The sequence below is a fragment of the Lissotriton helveticus genome, chromosome 1_1 (assembly GCF_964261635.1).
Source record: "Lissotriton helveticus chromosome 1_1, aLisHel1.1, whole genome shotgun sequence".
Taxonomy (NCBI): Eukaryota; Metazoa; Chordata; class Amphibia; order Caudata; family Salamandridae; genus Lissotriton; species Lissotriton helveticus.
This window is the reverse complement of record NC_136057.1, coordinates 526,282,298-526,302,372: the sequence shown is the minus strand read 5'-3', so window position 1 is coordinate 526,302,372 and position 20,075 is coordinate 526,282,298. Positions and strand designations below refer to the sequence as shown.

At 43.5% G+C, this 20,075-nt stretch overlaps 1 protein-coding gene across 1 annotated transcript in view; it reads left to right on the top strand.

Moving 5' to 3' along the window:
* The window catches only part of VWF (von Willebrand factor), a 1,169,185-nt gene that overhangs the window by 608,971 nt on the left and 540,139 nt on the right, over window positions 1–20,075 (top strand). Inside the window, exons 31-32 of the mRNA XM_078673989.1 lie at window positions 1,757–1,900; window positions 2,865–3,029. Of these exons, the coding sequence (XP_078530115.1) occupies window positions 1,757–1,900; window positions 2,865–3,029 (309 nt within the window). The remainder of the gene's footprint in view (window positions 1–1,756; window positions 1,901–2,864; window positions 3,030–20,075) is intronic.

Genomic DNA, 20,075 nt, shown 5'->3' with positions numbered 1-20,075 from the left:
TTTTAATTATATTAATATTTCATCAGGTTAGCTCTCTCCTCTCTCTAGAAATGTCTGCAGTTTGCTCTGTTTTTGTATGTTTGCACATCTTTCCCTTATTTGACATTTCAACATAAAGAAAACCTAACATGACACTTGAGAACTCCAAACGTTTATCTTCCATCTGACAGACTGAAGGTAAAGCTGTTGACTGGGGTGAATTGCTAGGCTGTATGTGAACCACACTTCATTGCGTGAGCCTCAAATGGTGCCAAATTCCCTGTCACCCACACACCAGAGAATTAGATTGACTTTTACATTCCAATTGCTCCTTATAGAAGTTTCTGCCATTTTCTTCAAAACTTCAAAGGTCATGAGCCTCTCATTCATTTTTGTCATTTTGGTCTCCTCAATTTATTAACTGCACTTTCTTTAGTTTGCTAATTTGGTTTGGAAATTCATTGTTTCTGCTTTTTCTATTGGTGCTGTTGAACTACTATTCTTGCAATTCTCTGAAGAAGTATTATTGCCTCTGTGCCAGATCTATTCGGTGTAAGCACATGTTTTCTTACGGAAACTACTGATCATAACTTTGGGGGAGGAATAAGTGTTAGAACTTGAATCAGAGTCATTGATGTTGCAGCACTGTGCTCTGTATACAAACAATCTAGTGGTGTTTATATAAAAAAACTAGAACATTTGGTAAGCATAAGATTGCAGACTGAACCTGTGTATTAGTTTATCGAAGTATAACATAAGAACTTTGAAGTAGAGTGGTAAATGAGGAGTACAACACTGCCCACTTGTAGTTGCAGCAAGTCGCAGGGCCATTTTCCAGTGAGGAGAAATTGAGAAATGCTTTTAAAATTGCTTCTTTTCCTATAACTTACATTTCTTAATTTAAGACATCAGTGGATAGGCATAGATGGAGGATTTTTTACTGTAAAAAAGGCGAGATGTGTGCCAGTGTACTCATGTCAGCTCCCATGACAAATAACTAGAGTGCTTAAGGAAATTTGAAAATCTGCATCTATATTTCATGGTAATACCTGTGGTAGGTAAGCATACATCTTCCTTGATGTAGATTGTTGAAATTTTAAAATTATATTTAAAGGGATGACAGCTACTTGGACTAATTCATTAAGGCATTTAGCAGCGCTTAAATTAGTACTCTTGCAGGACCCCTATATGTACTCTTATATGCCTTTATGAATTAGCCCTAACACATCTAAAACGGAAATAAAATGAGAATGGTCTGGCTATAGTCATAGACAATTAGTACATATAAAAAAGAAAGGGCCCCTTTTGCACTTTTTCTAGTAAGGAGCTTTACATTTCTAGGCTGATTGAGGGAGGCATGCAAGAGTGCCTTTAAAGAGTACTTTTGTTTTACTATGCCCCATTGTCTTTAAATGCTTTGTTAATCAGCCCCTTTAACAGCAAGAGGTTCAACCAATAGTATCTCCCTTTGCTCATGCATTCCTCCCAGCGTAAGAAGTTCTTGTCTGAATATAATATGTAAAGGTCCCAATGGCCTAAGAGTTGTTGAGTTCATAAATAGGAATATTTTTCATTAATATTTGGAGGCCATCTCTCAGTCTTGCTTTTTAATCTAGCCTTTTGGCCCACAAGTGCATTGTCAAAATTGTTGGTGTTTCTTTTTTATGTTTGAGCAGTTGTAATTTGATTTACTAAAGCTGTTTATTTCCTCAACAGTCTTTCTCTGGTCCTTCAGGTGACTCATTTGTCATTTAAAGTTTGTTTTCTTTGTTTGTAGGTGAAGCAGTGCTGTTTGCTGTGCAGAATGTCATGTCTGAAGCACACGGAGGAAGACCTGGGGCATCAAAGATAGCAGTAATTGTAGTGACTGACAAGTCCTTGGATGCAGTTCACACAGCAGCTCAGACTGCTAGCATGAACAGTAATTATGCATTCTTTCAATTTTTTGCTCACACATACCATAGAGGTTTTTTATCTGAATCTTTAAAATATTGTCTTTTGCCAAACAGTGACACCTCGTTTGCATTTAATATAGGCCAAGTTAGCACTCAGATTGGAATGCACAGATTAGGCCTGATTCACATAGGGTCTCTGCACTGGTGGCAGATGTCCCACAGTCATGGGAGAGTCTCCACACTGGGGCCGGAATCTTGGCAATGAGAATTCTCATTGTGGAGATTCCACCCACAGTGCAGAGAATCCACCATGACTGCAGGGCCTCTGCCATGAGTGCAGATGCCCTTTGTGAATCAGGCACTTAGAATGCTGACATTACTGTGTTTATTTAGCTGTATTCAAGGCTGAGTGAGCGTGTGAAGCAGTGCATGAAAGAAACATCAACAGTGACCGAGTGGTTCCATCTATGTTTGATGTGATGAGCGGATCGGGTGGTAATTCAGCCTGGGCGCAACTTTAATAGTGCAGGAGTAATTGGAGTAATTTTGGTAATTTCTTGTTTTTGACACAAAATTTACTGAAAATGTTGCGATTATTCCTATTTACGTAATTATTAATAAAATGGCACCCAAATCCAAATCTTCCCATCTCATGTCCATTTAAGCCAGGTTGGTCATGAAAGTTTGTCATTCTAAAAAGTGGGTCATAGTTTTAAAAAGTTTGGGTATCACTGTTTTACACTATTAACAATTTCCAAAATTAACCCTATGTCGATATAAGAAAGAAAAAGGTAAACAGTTAGGAATTATAAATAAATGTGAAAGCAATATTCAGTAAATAGAATTAACAAAAATCAGCCCACCATTGAAGCCATTACTTACTTGGCCAAACTTCAGACCCTGCTTCTCAGATAAAAACATTATATTTGCAAAATGTACTTCCATTAACTTAAAAAGTATTAAAAAGCATTGTGTTTAAATTTCCTGCAGGAGTTTCTGTATTTCCCATTGGAATTGGTAGTCGATATGATGAAGGAGAGCTGCAACTTTTGGCTGGACACTCTGCCAGCCAAAAGATCATCAAACTGCCACGCATAGAAGATCTCCCAACTATGGTTACATTGAGCAGTGCTTTTGTCAATAATCTTTGTCGTGGTAAGTTGTTACGCTAGTCTATTGAATAGTTTCATAAACTGTATGTCTAGGTGATGATTGCATGAACAATAGTAGAAACTCGAAAATTTATATTTTTTTTGTAACCAAATTTATTTCATTTTAAAAATACCAGTACAGCGAAGATTATCCATACAATAAGAGCATTACAAGGAAAAGAAGGAGAAGTATGGCTGTTCACAGTTACAGGTATAGCAGTCCACACGTAATTCCTCCCACGTATGATGAGAGTCTATGATAAGCCCACCACTTCCCCCACACTTTTTCATGATTGTGAGGACATCCCTGGGCCTCATATATGGGCTTGCTTTTGTTGCTGTGCACACCAGTCGACAACCGCGTGCCATGTTGATAACGAGGGGGGCTTCAGCTGCTTCCAGAGACAGAATATGCTTCACCTGGCCACTAAACAGGCCATACCCAGGAAGAGTCTCTCAGCATGAAGGCCACCCAATTCCTCTAGCAGTCCCAAACGGATCATCTTAGGAGTAAGCTCAATGGGGCATCCAAGGACCTCCGAGACAACCCATTCCAAAAGGGTCTGAGTCTGGAGCAGTTACATGCTAAATGGAAGAATTCAGCAGTGGTTAATCTACAGCGTGCACAAATGGGATGGGTATCAGTGAACACCTGCTGTATGCTGCCCGGGACAGGTAGGTCAAATGGAGATGGTTAACCTAGATCACGAGTAACCGTGCAGACATTGCCGGTTCCCTGGGGCCCAAGCAAGCTTTCCGTCAGTTGGTGTCATCAAGGTCACCCACCCATTAAGTCCACCTCTTGCGGCAAGGACATTTAGTGCATGAACAATCACGGAGCAACAGATCTGGGTTATTGCTTCTTTTTCCAACCACCCAATTAATACCTATGCCATCAAGGGGGCTACATTCTGGGAGTTGAATGTCAGGGGTTAGGTGTGTCCTCAGAGCATGTCACTTTTGGAGAAACCGGAAAAATTGTATATTCACTAGGGAGTAATGTTCTTTTAATTCTTGGACAAGAGTGCCATTTCGAAGTAGGTTCCCCAGGTATGTAATGCCTATTCAACCCCACTGGTGGAACCCTTCCAGTGCAGAAAGGTGCCAGAGCGATGTGCCCCGCCATAAGGGGGTAAGTTCTGTTAGTCTGCGGTCCCAGCGAATCAGGTGCAGGGACACCCTCCAGCACTGTATCGCCACTTGGTGCATGAATGTGCCACCTGAGGCTCCGGGCTTCCATACAAATAATCCAGCATTCCCTCAAAGTCCAATAAATGCAGCTTCAGTTGGTAGGCTGGGTCATCCCATTCTCCAGTAAACCACTTGTTGATGGAGACCACGTGTGCAGCCAGATAGTAAGCATAGATCCCTAGCCCGCTATCGAAGGGCGATATCCATGCTGAAATGAAGGCCAGTCTGTGACAAATTCCAGCCCAGATGAAGGAGGTTAATTTGGAGGTCAGGGATTCTAACCATTGTCAGGGAATAGGATATGTGAAGTTTGCCAGTACGTACAGATATCAGAGAGACACAGCATCTTAAAGATCGCAATGCACCCCATAGGACTGAGCTGACGTTTCTTCCAGCAGGCAAGATCCCAGTCTAGGGCCAGGCTCAGGCCTTGGAAGTTGAGTTCCCAGCCCACATCAGGGTGATGGTATATGTGCATCCCCAAGTATTTAAATGCATTATATCATATTGGAATGTCTGGGCACCTTCAGCAGCCCTCTGCGTCCCCTCTCGCTTCTACCAAGAGGGAATTACTAGCATTGACACATACGTTGGAGGCTTCCCCATAAATACGAACGATCTCCAGGCATCGCGGCACAAGGATTGGTAGGATGTCGTTGGCATAGAGTGCCACTCAGTCTTCCATACCAGCTCTCCATTTCCACCCCTTATCCACACGTAGCATTGCATTTGAAGAGCCAACAGCTTGATGGCCAGAGTGAATAACAGTGGAGAGAGGGGTAAACCCTGATGCGTCCGCCTTTGGATCGGGAAGGGGCAAGAGGATCTATTACACTGACTTGGGCCATCTGGTTGTGATAGAGCAGATTAATCATTCTCTGAAAATTCACTCCTAAGGCTGCCCTCAGGAGGGCTGCTTCCAGAAATTCCCATCAGATTGTGTTGAAGGCTTTGTGAAAATCCACAAGGGGTAAAGATAAATTACTTTCAACCCATTGTGACTGGTAAAGTGCCACTTGCACTTGTCGAATGCAATGACGGGTACTTCTACCCAGCATGAATCCACACAGGTCTGTGTGAAAAAGGTAGGTTAGGGTGCGAGTCAAGTGTGTCGCCAACATTTTGGCAAAGATGTCAATGTCCAAATAGGGAGTGAGAGGGAGGGTATGAAGAGCATTGGTCAAGGGGCATGCCCCCTTTGGGGATAATCACAATAGATGAGCATTCAAGATCGGCTGAAAACAAACCGTGTTGTATTAAATCCCAATAAACGTTTAGTAAGTGGGGCACAATGAGTGAGCAACATTTCCTATAGTATTCGATGGGATACCCATCAGGTCCAGAGGTCTTCCCCGATTGGAGTGCAGAGATAGCTGAATCCACCATTTCTTTTGTCAGATGCCGGTTCAGGTCCTGAGCTAGGGACTGCATGAATGAGGGTAGTGGGATGTCATGGAGAATAGGAATTTCTATTTCCAACGGCGGCACTGGGCGCCACACATAGAGATCCTGCTAGAATGCCGCAAACGCCTGGGCATTCTCTGGTAACTCCCCTCGAAGGTCACCTGTTGGGTCTTTAATCTCAGGTACCACTCTGGTGAACACATTCCATGTTGCCAGCCAGTAAAGTAATGTACCGGACATTTCTCCCAGATTAGTAGACTCTCTGAGTTGAGGCCCTCCAGCACTGTTTGGCCTCCTCAAGGGAGACCTGTCTTAGCTCAGTGTGCACTAGTTTCAGCAGGCGATGTGTCTCCCCCAAGTTGGGCACTCCAGAGTGAGTATCTTACTTTACAGGGTAGTTATTTGTTCATACTGTGCAGACTCCTGTCTACGAACATATCCTTTAAGCAGTCCTCTCAGTGAGGGTTTTTCCTTCGGCCCAAAGTATCATTTTAGACGACACAGTTTGAAAGTTGTTGGGTGTATGCTCGCTCCAAAAGATGCCATGCCATGCATTGCAAAGACCTAGGGAGTCAGCCCAGGTTGTAAGACATGTTGAACCGGTCCTCCTGCTAGAGTGGGGGTCGGTGGAGGTGTCCGCTCGGAGTCAGGAACAGCATTGAAGTCTCCTCCAACCAGTGTGGTCCCTACGGGTAATGACACCAGCAAAGTTTGTAACACCTGGAGGGTGGGTTACAGCAGCTGCAGAGGCACATAACACGAGGAGAAGCTGTATGTTTGAAGGCCATACGGCCCTCAATTCCAATGTACCACCCTTGGGGGTCTTCACGCACCTTAGTCACTGTCAGGGTCACACTCCTAGCGCCCTGCTTGAAGCCTGAATGGAAGGCCCTATCATACCTATCAAGTAATCTAGCAAGGAAGGGGTATTTGGTTCCCAGTAGGTTAGTTTCTTGCAATAGGACTACACTCGGTCTGAGTCTTTTAATGTAACGTAATACAGCCGACCTTTTGATACGGTCTAAATGACCATTAGTGTTCAAGGATAGTATTGTGATTATATGGGTAGGAATAGTAATATTGAAGTGGGACAAATTCCTTCCCGGGCATGCACTGCCTCTGAAACTGACCCAAATCTGTGGGTCTGTAGCTCAGTGACATATCGTTGGAAGGCTCGCTGAGCTAGAACCTGAAAGAAAAATACACATTTTACATAAAACAACATTCCTTGTAAAACCATTGAAGGTCACCTCTCCCAACTCAACCCACCTCATACTTAGTACATTGAATCATCTGTCACCCTCCTAAAACAGAACATAGTGAAGCAACAAGAATACTCAAAAGATAACTCTGGGAATATCTGACATCAGTATTCATAACTCGAGCACGGATGTTATGTCTTACAGCGCATACATAGTAAAACGCATTAGAGATAGGCAGTCGCAGTGGTGTGCATATTCAGTGGGCACATGTTGTGTTGATAGTCTCCAAGAAGCTTGAAAATATTCTTACTACAGCAGACATGGACCAGGTTATTTTAGAGAGATTTTTGAACTTTCTATGTACTTCTCTGAAAATGATAAATGCCTACATAAAAGCTGACCCTCTTTCTTTTTTGATGACATGTTTGGAATTTAAGAATTTAGCATACTAAATTTCAGTTTAATAATTAAATTGATATTGAATGACATTTTTAATTTAACCAATAGAAAAAGCTGTTATGGTCTTGAAATTAGCATAAACTCACCACATAGTTCTATCGTGATTGCACTAACCATGTCTACTGACATTAGTCAATTTTGTGTGTCTGTCCAGTTGCCCTTTAATGTAGTTGGGGGATGTTTCACTTATGATATTCACATATCCTCACCATGGCCCGACCAGCAACTTTGGTGGTAAACACATCAACCAAAGGGTGATAATCTGTCCTCACAACAAATTCCATACTCCACATGTACCTCCTGACATAGACCAGCCCCACCAGCACATCGGTGTTCTTTTTCGAAGGTGGTGTAGTTTTTTCTCCATCTCTTGATGCCCTAAATGTATGTGCAATGATAACCTTGCTTCCGTCCCTAATTTGAGATAGACCAGCACCTATACCAATGTTGCAGAGGGCAGTCGTTAAAATACCCTTATTCCTTGTGTCATAAAGCGCTAAAGCAGTGCAGTGGCAATGTTACCCATGTTGACAGTTTTGTCAGAGAAATGTGTTATAATGCGTGAGTAATTCTTTGGCTCGAGTTTACCAGTTTAGGATATTTCTAAACAACATACTCACTTGGGCCCTTAAACAAACACACTTTAAACCGGTAATCTCTCTTTTCTCTCTCTTCTCTGCCTATCAGGAGTTTTATAAATTATACCTGAACACCATAATTTACCAATTCCTTGTCACTTATTTTTCTAATCCCTGAGGAACATAGATCTGGCAGTTAGAATAATAGGTAGTATGACATTTTACTTTTACCATAAATAAACCACAGACTCAGGGCAATTTTAAACACTTTAAAGCAATATTTTGTGAGTCAAGTACCAGTACAGACTATTCGATAGTTTCTCAGTTTCTCAAGAATAAGAATAATTATCAAAGCGAAAATCTTTGGAGACTTAATTAAATCCTTAGACATTGGTACCAGGGAAGGGTGAAGAAGGGAAAACAGTACAAGGACATACCACACGGATTTATATTTACCTAGAATGGCGCGAGGACCAACCCCTGGCCAAGGGCTGGAAAAGCAAAGGACTCCCGACTAATCAGGAGCCAACAGGACAGGTAACCTCCGTTAAGTTCAGCACCAGCATTGCACCCCTCTCTATAGCTACTCTCGGACCACGACTGGGTAGATCGATTCTTCTCCCTCAGCAAACTCCCGATTTTTCTGTCAGAGTGCTCGACCAGCACTCTGCTCTCGATTCTCCTTCAGCATACGTTGGGTCAGTGACAGGTCTGTGACAAGTTGAACAATCTAACTGACTGAGCCTACCTTAGTTATACCAATCTCCAGGGTATGTACCACCCCCCAATGTTGCAAATTTGTATATTGCCTTTATTTGATTGGTCAGATAGACGGTAGAGAGGTCATCACACCATACCAGTATGATCTCATTTTCATTGACTTAATAGTTCAAAATTCCCACCCATAACTTTATTTCCCATGATTTTTTTCCACTCAGCATTATTTCATTTCATTTCACATACAATGTAAAACAATTTATTTTATTTTATTCTCTTCTCCGGGTCAGAAGGTTAGGTTCCCAGGCGCATCATTGGTAAGATGGGACTTGGCACTCATTCAATGACATAGCTCGAGGTCTGGCAGTACTTTTCAGGACATGCGCATTCAGGTTTCAAGATGGCGGTATAAGTCACTCTTCAGGCCCAATTAGGAGCTAATAATAAAGTCAAAGAAGGACACGTTGGAATACGAAAATAAATGAATGCACTGTATACCAGTTATTCCTCTAATCCCATTACTTTATTTTATCTATTGCATTAGCAGTTAAGCAAAATACACGAGGTTTAGTTTAGGCAAAAACATATGCATTAGGATGTGAGATTCAAAGCGGCCATTTCTGGCACTACTGCGCAGCTGTAAAGAATTCCCACCAAAAGCAAAGTACGTCATACTACGTAGATGCAGTAGACGCATGCGCAGATAAGAACCAGCGTTTTCGTCGGCCATTTTAGGACACCGGGTTACTGATTAGTAAAACAACTATGCAAGCGTCCCCTACATAAAAGAAATGTTGTGTGGTGCAATTTTTAGTACTTTCAAGACATGTTGGTTAATGTATTACATGTTATTTTGAGAGGGTTGAATCCGAGCAAGTTTTGTTACATATGAAATCTTGCTCCATCATTTGTGATCCCCAAAAAAGAGGGAAGTTGATCTTTCTTCTGAGGTGTGGTATCTCCTGCTATGGCTTTTACCAATTTATTGTCTTGCAAGTAAGTCATGTTTGGGATATGCCTGAAGAACTGATAAATAGCATGCTAAAATACAGCAGCTGTGGAAACAAGCTCGAATGGAATGTAATTATACCTATAGGTCCTTAGGAGTGATAAATGAAGGCAGCATCCTGGATTCAGGAAAGAGGTTTGATGATTTGCTGGTGACAAATATAAAGTGGAAACTAAGGTGGCTCCACTTATTGTCATCAGCATCTCCCCAATGTTAGGCAAGAGGTTATGTATTCATACAAATGGCATTTTGAACTTGGGAGTCTAAAATAAAAATAATGTAGGACATCAATAGGTGTACTCCCCTATGCCACCAACGTCAGATCGGTGGGATTTAATTTGTATTGTTAAAATAGGGGACAGTTGTTTCTACTGATTAGAGTGAAACGTGCCCCTGAATCAGTGATCACTATGATTTATTATAAGGGTTGTTCTTCAAGTGACTTCTTCATTGGTTTGTAAGATAATGTCTTCTTTGAATACGTAGTTATTTATTTTTGGCAGTTGATTAACATTTGCTCTGGGTCTAAATGTGGTAATGTCGCTTTTGGCCTTGCACATCCGGGGGCAAAGTCCCTTCAACATAGGTTCAAAATCACAAGGTAACTGTCATTCTGGGATAAATGTTCTTTAATTTTGTATTTGAGACAACTGCAGTCCAGTTTTTAGTAAGTTATTTTTAATGCTATCATTTCTTCAGCATTCCTGGTCTTATTGAACATTACCGCTTTTAATTTTAGCCACTCCTACTGAGGGATCTTCTGATATTCTTTTCAACCGTTAGTTAGTATTCTACGCCCTTTGCACTATTTCTATGGCTTTGTGTAGCAATGTTTTTAGTATTCAGTAGATTCTTTTGCAGCCTTCTTTCGTACACTTTCTGGACTAGTTGGTCTCTGAGCATTTCACTTTCGAATGACTTGTAATTACAAGAATCTGCTAATTATTTTAGAGATGCCATAAAACATCGCTACTGGTTCACGTGGTGATTGACCTTGTTTCATAAATGTAAATCTCTCTACTACTTCATTCATTTGTTTACATAGGCTTTTATCCAGTTTGAATATTGCCAAGTTGTAGCAGTCAAACCCTCGTTCTGTCTGTGGCACAAGAACAGGTGGGATCAAGTCTGAATTTGTTTAAGTAAAATAAATCACCTCCTTGAAAGGGACACGTTTTCAACTTAGATCTTTCACATATCTGTATGTGGTGTGTACCCAGAAATTGGCATTAAAATCAAAATAGAACAGATAATTTTCATTTTTAAATTACTGCTTCAATCTGGGACGCATACATCAATTTTGGCCAACAGGCTTCAATTATATCTAATCTGAAAATGCAGAGCCTTTCTGGCAGTAGCAATCTAAGCACTTGGCTTGCCTCTCTTATCAAAATAATGTAAAATAGCAGTTACAAATTTAAAACAATTTAGAACGGTATACAGAGAAATGTACTAATCACCACAGTACTCTGGTGTTCAGGTGCCTAAAGATCTGCTAAACTGCATGCTATATTCTCAGTAATCTTTAAAATTAGAAGAGAGTTACTGTGAATAAGGCAGATTGTTTACCAATGGGTTGTGGGAAGCATCAAATATGTTATGTTATAGGATTTATAGAGTGCATGGCTGTCCCAGCAAGGGGACGTCCCAGCTCTAAATGTCAGAGAAGAGGATGCAAGAGGAGCTACTTGATCATTGGAAAAGCCAAGTCTTCACAGCCCTTCTAAAGGACAGGAGAATGGTGATGTTTCTGATAGAAAGAAAGTGGCAGAGAGTTCCAAAGAGCGGGTGCAAGTACCGGGAATGAGCGTCCCCCTGCTCTGGACCTACAGAACCACTGCACGCGTGTCAGATGTAGGCCAGCAGAGCGAAGAACGCGGGTCAGAGTTTGAGGGAGACATAGATTGCTCAGAATCGCCAGGCCTGCGCCTGAAATAATTTTGTGTGTTATGCAGAGTGCTTTGAATTCGATTCTTTGCTCTACGGGCAGCCAATGAAGGTGACGCGGCAGACCGGAGACAGAACTATGTCTAGGCAGGGCAAACAATGTTCAGGCTGACGAGTTCATGGTGCACTGTATCCTGTTGATTATGAACTTATTAGATCCAAGCAGCAGACTATTGCAGACTAGCCAAAACAGTAGCTTGTTTGATCAACTGACGGGTGTGGGGATAAAAAAAAACCAGAATGGGTTTGTGGCCACGCAGGAGGCAAAAACAGGTCCCTGCCACGGACTTAGCGTGGGCCTTGTCGAACCGAACGCCAAGGCTTTTTACAACGGTTTTTGGCACAGAAGGAGTGCCCAGCATCGGCGGCCACCATTTGACACCCCAGAGATGAGAGTCTCTACTTAATAGGAGGATCTCTGTTTTAGAACAAAGAAGCTGAAGGCAATTCATTTCCATCCAGCAGCTATGACAGATAGGTGTTCCTGAAATTTGGAGGTGTCCTGGTTAGGGTCCTTACTAAAGGATAGTATCAACTGCGTGTCGTCCGCGTATGACACCAGAGAAATATCACGGGTTTTGGCCAACACAGCCAATGGGCGAATATAAATATTGCACAGGGTATGACTCAATGCCAACCCTGGAGGAACACTACAGCATAGTGAATATGTCTTAGAGTAAAAGGGAGGGGCAATGACCTGAAAGGACCTGTCAGATAGAAAAGATGAGAACCAGGTGAGGGCATTTCCAGGGATACTGATCTCCTGCAACTGAAGGAGCAGGATGTTATGCGAGACCGTATCAAAGGTGGCACTAAGATCTAATAAGTGCCGCCGTATTGCCCTCATCCATGGAAGCTCTAAGTTGCTTCGTAACTGCCATTAGGGCTGACAGTGCTGTGTCTGGGGCGAAAACCAATTTGCAATGAATCCAATATGTAATGGGATTCCAAATATTGCGTTAATATGGTATTCACATATGATTCCGTTATTTTAGCCAAGAATGAAAGGAGAGAGATCGGGCAATAGTTCTCCGGCCTAGAGGCATCTAATGACAGCTTCTTTAATAGAGGAATGACTTCAGCATGTTTCCAGTATTGTGACGACTCTGATGTCCTTAAGCTTAGTTTAATAAGCTCCCGGCCGCTGGGGAGCAGGCATTCTTGGAATTTAACAAAAAGATCCGATTTGAGGGGGTCATCTGGAGACCCTGACTTTATTTTAACAAACAAGGCCTTAAGGCCATCAATCGAGATTGATGGAAAAGTGAAGAGAGAATGAGACTCACTACCAGAGAGAGCTCCCTTCATCAAGCATAAAGCCTCATTCTTAGGATGAAAGCTGTCATAAATGCCCACCACTTTAATAATGAAACAGGTGGCCAAAGTTTCACATTGGGCATTGGAAGCGATAGTGTTATCAACTGTCAACAGTGATTTCACCGTATCCTTTAACAAGGTGAAGATCATTTTACAGGGGTTATTGCTGGTATTGATTTTGTTGGCAACAAATGCAGCACAAGCTTTCCATATCTGTTTATGGAAGGCTTTCCTGGCCTTTATATATTCAAGTTTTGTGTTAGAAGAGAAGGCACACAACTAGCCGTCTCATGGACATATAATACAAATGGCTTCCTGTAGTTAGGCGTGCCAAGCACTGGAGCCGAACAAGGTGCACTTTCTAATTGCTCAAAAGACTGCTGACATTCAGGCATCCTAGGCAGGGGTTCATGCACATCTTTAGTAGTCAAAGCAAGACGGTGTTTGGTTAATACGGAATAATTTGGGATCCACTGGTGACAGTAGGAAGTAATACCAATACAAGCGTGCACATCTTTTTGAGTTTGAGGAATGGGCATTTTAACAATAACACTAATACGCTCCAGATTTAGTTTCCTACCCTCCTTTGACAGTAGGTAACCTAAATAGGTGACCTCCTGTCGACAATAATGAAATTTGGAAAGGGGCACTATATGTCCGTGGTGTGCTAGGTGCAACACCAATTTAACTGTAATGTCCCTGCAACTTTGTTCTGTGTCAGAAGCGATGAGAAGGTCATCAACATACTGAAGCAATACATTACCTGCAGGAAGCATAAGGGAGTTCATTTGGGCCTTCAAAGCTTGACAATAGATACTTGGACTTTCAGTATAGCCCAGAGAAGCTCAACAGAATATAAAGCTTCTGCCAGCTAGGGTGTACCCAAACAGATATGTGCTATCAGAATGATTAGGAATACTTAAGGACACATTTTTCAAATCAATGACAGAAAAGAATTTAGCAGAAGAGGGAATCATTGTCAGAAAAGTGATTATTTCAGGAACCACAGGAAACTGAGGAATCACTATTTTATAAATTTCACGCAAATCGATCAAAAAACGATAAACATCTTCATGGTCATCAGAGGAACCTGGGGGTGGCCCTTTTAAGAATCAGAAACACACCTTTCTTAATCAAATCCTGTACGATCTGCAACAAGGCTTGCTCTCCTGCCTGCGGTATTTTATATTGAGGGACACGAGGTAAAATGGCACCATCATTAACGAAACAGGAAATATCTGCAACAATCCCACATCTGTGTCGCCCGTCGCCCACAGAGTGGGTGGTACGTCTTTAAACTCAGCAGGGAGAGGCGCATCTTTGGACGGACACTGCTTAGCGCACACCACATCCGGACCTATTGTCATATAGACACCGTCTGGAGAACAAAAAATTGTGGCATGCACTTTTATCAATAGATCCAGACCCATCCAATTCTCACCACAATTACATGTCAACAAAAATGGGGACTCGACAGTGAAAGGATCTATGGTCAAAGCAAGAGGTTTTGAAATGGGGCTTACAACAGGTACACCAGAAAAACCTATGGAAACATTGTTATGGACAGCCAGAGCCGCCCCAGGGACCAAAGAGCGAGAAAAAGAACTGTTCATTGCACCTGTATCCACCAAAAATTCCTTAGCTCAACCATGCAAGTTCACAGTAACATAAGGACCGTGCTGACCTTCATGTATCGAAACAAGTCCCTCACTCTGTCCCTGGCTGTCCTAGCTGTAAGACATTCCTGTCACCTCATCTGTGCTATAGTCATCATGATAATACTGTCCGCCCCGAGGGTCATAAAAGTAATTATTATCAGAACGACCCTGTGAGGCCACAGCATTCTGAACCCTGTCTGCTCCTTCAGCTCCATGACCCCGTCCATGAGAACCTCGTCCTCTTGGGGCCACCACCTTCTGCACAGGACACTTGATATGCCTGTGTTCCTCCTACCAAAACGCACACTGATTCGGCCATACAGGCGTAGTATTCCTGCTAGTACATGGAAGCTGTTGGCCCAAACCACCACGTCCTCTACCATTCCCTCTAGAAGCCTGCTGCAACAACACCTTTGTCTTCAAATCCTTGTGCTTCTTCTCCATCCTCTCCTTATCCTCATTTCCCCTATGCTCATAATACTGTGCCATTTTCAAAATAACAGAAGCCGAAAAGGTGGACCAGGTGATCTCGGAAGCCTGCAATCGAGAAGCAATCTCTGGAAGCAAATTTGAAATTTAATCTATTAACAAACAATCAGACACCTCCCTCAATAGACAAACCCTGCCCACTATAATCCAGAAACAAATTTTAAAACCGAGTGAAAAAATCAGTCACACTCTCATCTCTCTTCTGACGACAAGCCAATAACTTGTCCCAATCAACCTTTCTCGGTGGAATAAGAGAATGCATATACGTTATAATACGACCTGGCAAAGCAAGTATCTCTGCCCTAGGCTTATCACCTGGCTTCCTGTCCGGATCCGATGCTTTTATTTGATCCCATGTACCACCCAATTCCACAACATGATCCTGTGTGTGCACTTGTCTCCAATTATCAACCGGAACCAGCAAACCAAAAAACGTTTCAATATCCACAAGCGTCATTACTGTTGAAGATGATGCCTCAGTCAATTCTTTATGATATGCAGTAGGATTTTTCCTAGGGTCAGGTAACTGAGCCTTAAGGGACAAACCGCACTCCTTTTCCATGGAGTATAAACCCACTGCTCTTGGAAACGGGCTGCTTCACCTTGTCTGATAACAGCTTTGTGCTGGTCCCTTAACTCTGGTATCTAGAGGTGATATATAGGGTGGACCTCCCGCATCGGAAACTGGGATACCGTGGTGGGGCTCTTCTTAATCAGCCTACCCCGGTAATCAATCAATGTCGTAACATTACCAAAAACTTGACCGGACGCCATATCAGAAACATATATGTGATTCTTAATATCATATAGTATTTGCGGTGCTGCATTACTGAAGCACTGCTCCCAAAGACCGATCAAAGTAGCCAACATGTGCTTAAGGGCATGCTGTTGTACAAAAGCCTCATAATCTTTCATCATATTCCACACTTCCTCCAAACTGTAAATGGGATTTCGAGGTCACTCGGTAGCCTGATTAGCTACTATCTTTTTCTCTTCATCTCCCACATCAGATTGCACTAACGTTCGCCCCATGCGGTCCTTAAATTTTGTCCAATCTAGCTCCTCAAGGCCACATACTGGTGTCCCACTACTCAGTAATTTCGGGGATGAAAGAACAAAGGGGAGGTAGCAACAGAAGTAACAGGCACAAACGTCGCTACTGGCTGTGTCGTAGGTGTAAGGGATGGTGAAAGAGAAGTCGAAGCAATAGGAGTTGCAGGAGTATTAACAGTCATAGTTGCCGCAGACGGCCAGGACAAAGGAAGGATAGGAGGTGCGGTGGCCAAGGCAGTCCGATCAATAGTAACAGAATAGCAACAGTAGAGACAGAAGAACTGGGTAACTGGGCCTGTGAGGGAAAAGTGGGATATATCCTCTGCGCGGCATATGGGGGATGGGGGGTCTAGTATCCAGCAATTCTTCCACAAAGGCATTGTTTTCTTCTCAGGCTACATAAGATTATCATTTGTAATAAAAACCTCCTATCTTTACGTTCGACCCCTATCTCCTGCTTCTTTTTATCATGTGCTACAGCTTTCTGAGTCAATTACTGCATTCTCCCCTTCCGGGCCTCTGTCATTCGCCTCTGTTTAGCCTCCTTTTGCCACGTTCGAAGGGAATCAAACAGAGACTGTCTACTTCTTTTTGCACATGAATTCTCCTATAAAAACCCAATTTTTGGTTAATCAAAGTGCCCGTCAAGGGCCACGGCCACTCTGCATTGTCCCTCATATATTTGTGCTATAATGTACTAAACATAATAGGGCCAAGACCATACTTCACATACATATCAAAATTCCGAGTGCCTTCTGGAGGCGCTGGCTGGCTCGAGCATCAGTAAAACAACAACAACAGCCCAAACAACACAGTTTACTGAGACCGGGCATTCTCAAAAGAGAACAAGTTCACTACTTATGCCTGGCAAAGTATTTGCAAACACTTTTCCCAAAAATTGGTCCTCAGACCGTACCAAATACAAACCAAAATAGTACCATATCCACAAAGAACCAAAACAAACTCACCTGATATATGCAGGTCAAAAAAATTTATTCTCCACTGCTGCCTTTCGGCGTCAACTGAAGGAAGTGGCCCGTTTAGGGTCACCCAGGTCACTCTCGACCACCTCTCAGCCTTCCATAGCAAATGAAGAGTCGGTCAGACAGTAGAGAAAACAAACAAAATATATGTTTATTCAGATACACTCGAGTGGAGCCCCGTCTGCCCAGTTGCTTAGGGGTGCTGCAGAGAAGACTGATTTCAGCAAACATAGTGATACATTCAGCATGTTTCAGAACCAAGGAAAACCTGCCCATGATGGAATTTTCAGAGCAGGTGCAGCTAACACAAAGCAGTACAGTAGGATGGGTTTCGATTCTGAGGCCGGGCACACAGTATCTCCTACCCAAGGTCATTCTGTCCGTGCCTGCCTCTAGACTGGTGGGAGTAGACCTCTATCTAGTGGGAAAGATGTGCACTAATAAGAACAGTGTATTCCTTAGCAGAGCAAGGCCTAACCTTAGAGAAATGAAACTTTCCACAGCCTGCTTTGCAAGGAGACAATAAGTGGCTAAGGGCATGATTCAAAATGGTGGCTAAACATAAAATGATGCAGCGAATGCTAAGTTACATGGAACAATGCACAAACAAAATAGCAAAGCATATTAATTTCTTCAGGTTCCCTTTCGGCCATGGGTATCTGCAGATGCACAACTGATATAAGAAATGAGAGTTGATGGAGGGAAAGCTCTCTCTCTGTTCTCCTGCCTCACTCGGTTCTGTGGAGTCCTAAAAGACATAGGAGAAGATAGACAAAACTGTCACGTGACACTACATCACTAAACTCAAGTTTTTGGAGACCCAGGGGAGGCAGGAAACACCAAAGAAATTAACACTTTCTCTGGTGATGTATCAACAGTTTAATATCATAGCTGTGAAAAACTGGATTTAGAATCTGGTGTTCACACTAATGGCTTTCATTGAGAACCACACATAACAAATGGTGCAGCTAGTGCTTTTGGTGCACTACTCTGCTGACATTTACCTCCTGGATGGTAGTAATATTCAGGTAGACTATGAGCAGGGAATGGGCTAAACAGCTTTCATCCTAGTATAGTCATTAACATACCCAGAGGCGGCTCCTCTGCTATGCTGGAGGAGCATCGCCCCACTGCTTTTAAGCAGTGCGAGGAAGAAGAAACATAAAATGATAATAACTTAGAGTTTTTATTATTTTATGTTTACTGCCTCTCTGCTGGCGGGTGGGTGGGGCTGCTCTACTCACAGAGCAGGGCAGGGGAGGAGTGGTTTGCCCACTCCTGAATGCGCAATGACTGTTTAGTCGACCCACTCAGTCTGCTCGAACCAGTCAGGAGCACTTTCCCCATTCTCCATACAGGCTGCATTACAGCCTGCATGGAGAACAACCCCAGGACCCCATTCCTTGGTTGAGCGTTGCACAGGATGCTAAAAAACAATCAGAACGCTGCATTACAGCGTTGTGATTGGTCAGGGGAGCCTGGGTGCTCACCAATCACAACACTGCATTGCAGCATTGTGATTTGTCAAGAGAGCTGGGTGAACTTTCCGTCCCTGTCTGCGAGGAGAGAAATTGCGGGACCCGGCGCGGCAAGGTAAGTGTTTTTAAAGAATTATATATAAGGTTGATCATGGTGGTGGCAGCACTTTGAAATTCCGATGGGGAAAGACGGGCAGACTGCGAGATTTCCTCTTCTGCCCATTTACATTTTGCAGCACTGTCCTTTTAGCGCTTTTTAAAAATAAACCCAATTTTTGCATTCAATTGATTAATAATTGTGATGTATGTTTTTTAAACAACTGTACCCTTTTTAACTTCTTAGTGCTGTTTCCCGGTTCCCCTGTGCCCCGTTCCACCGCGGCTGTTCTGTGCCGATTGTAGTGGAGGGACAGGTCGGGCGGCGCCATCTTTAGTGAGTCCCGGTCCCCGGCTGGTCGGTAGGTAGCGGTCCAGCTCGGGGAGGGGCTTGGGTGATAAATAGATCCTTTGCCTTCAGACCCTCGTGGTTGATCATGGTGGTGGCAGCACTTTGAAATTCCGCTGGGGAAAGACGGGCAGACTGCGAGATTTCCTCTTCTGCCCATTTACATTTTGCAGCACTGTCCTTTTAGCGCTTTTTAAAAATAAACCCAGTTTTTGCATTCAATTGATTAATAATTGTGATGTATGTTTTTTAAACAACTGTACCCTTTTTAACTTCTTAGTGCTGTTTCCCGGTTCCCCTGTGCCCCGTTCCACCGCGGCTGTTCTGTGCCGATTGTAGTGGAGGGACAGGTCGGGTGGCGCCATCTTTAGTGAGTCCCGGTCCCCGGCTGGTCAGGAGGTAGCGGTCCAGCTCGGGGAGGGGCTTGGGTGATAAATAATGATACCTCATAGGGCGCGCAGCGGGCGCGCCGTCTGCGCGCCGAAGGAGCGCCAAAGGAGGGCCCGTCTGTGCCCGTCCGTGTCCCGGACGGGCCCAGGGCCTGCTACTCTGCCCGACGTCCTCCGGGTTCGTCCAGCTCAGAGAAGCGCAAGTATTCTCGTCATGATCTTATGAGACTTGCTCTCCCCGGCGGTAGACTGACGTGTTTGCGTGCGGGTCTGGATTGTGCTATGGTGAAGTGCCCCAGTTGTGGTTTTCTTCCCCAGCCATCCCTACCCCCACGCGCAGTCAGTAACACCGGCGTAGCAACAATGAGGGCTGGGCTGATTAATGCCAGATCCGTGGTGAGACATGCCGCCGATGTTTTCGAACTACTGGTGGAGGGTCAGTTGGAGGTACTGTTCGTCACGGAGACGTGGATGACCAGCACATCCGCCCCAAGTGTGGAACTTGCCGCCCCCAGAGGTTTTAAGATTGCTAGGGTTGACAGACCTCGGGGTAGAGGGGGTGGTTTAGCCGTTATTTTTAAGGATGGGTGGTGCTTCACCTCTGAGCCGCCTGCTGCGGATGTAGGGGGCGCGGTTCTCCACTTCTCCATTACAATTTCCCCTCATTTTACTTTAGGAGGGTCTTTAATTTATAGGCCCCAGGGCCAGGCCAATCATTTTATTGACTCTCT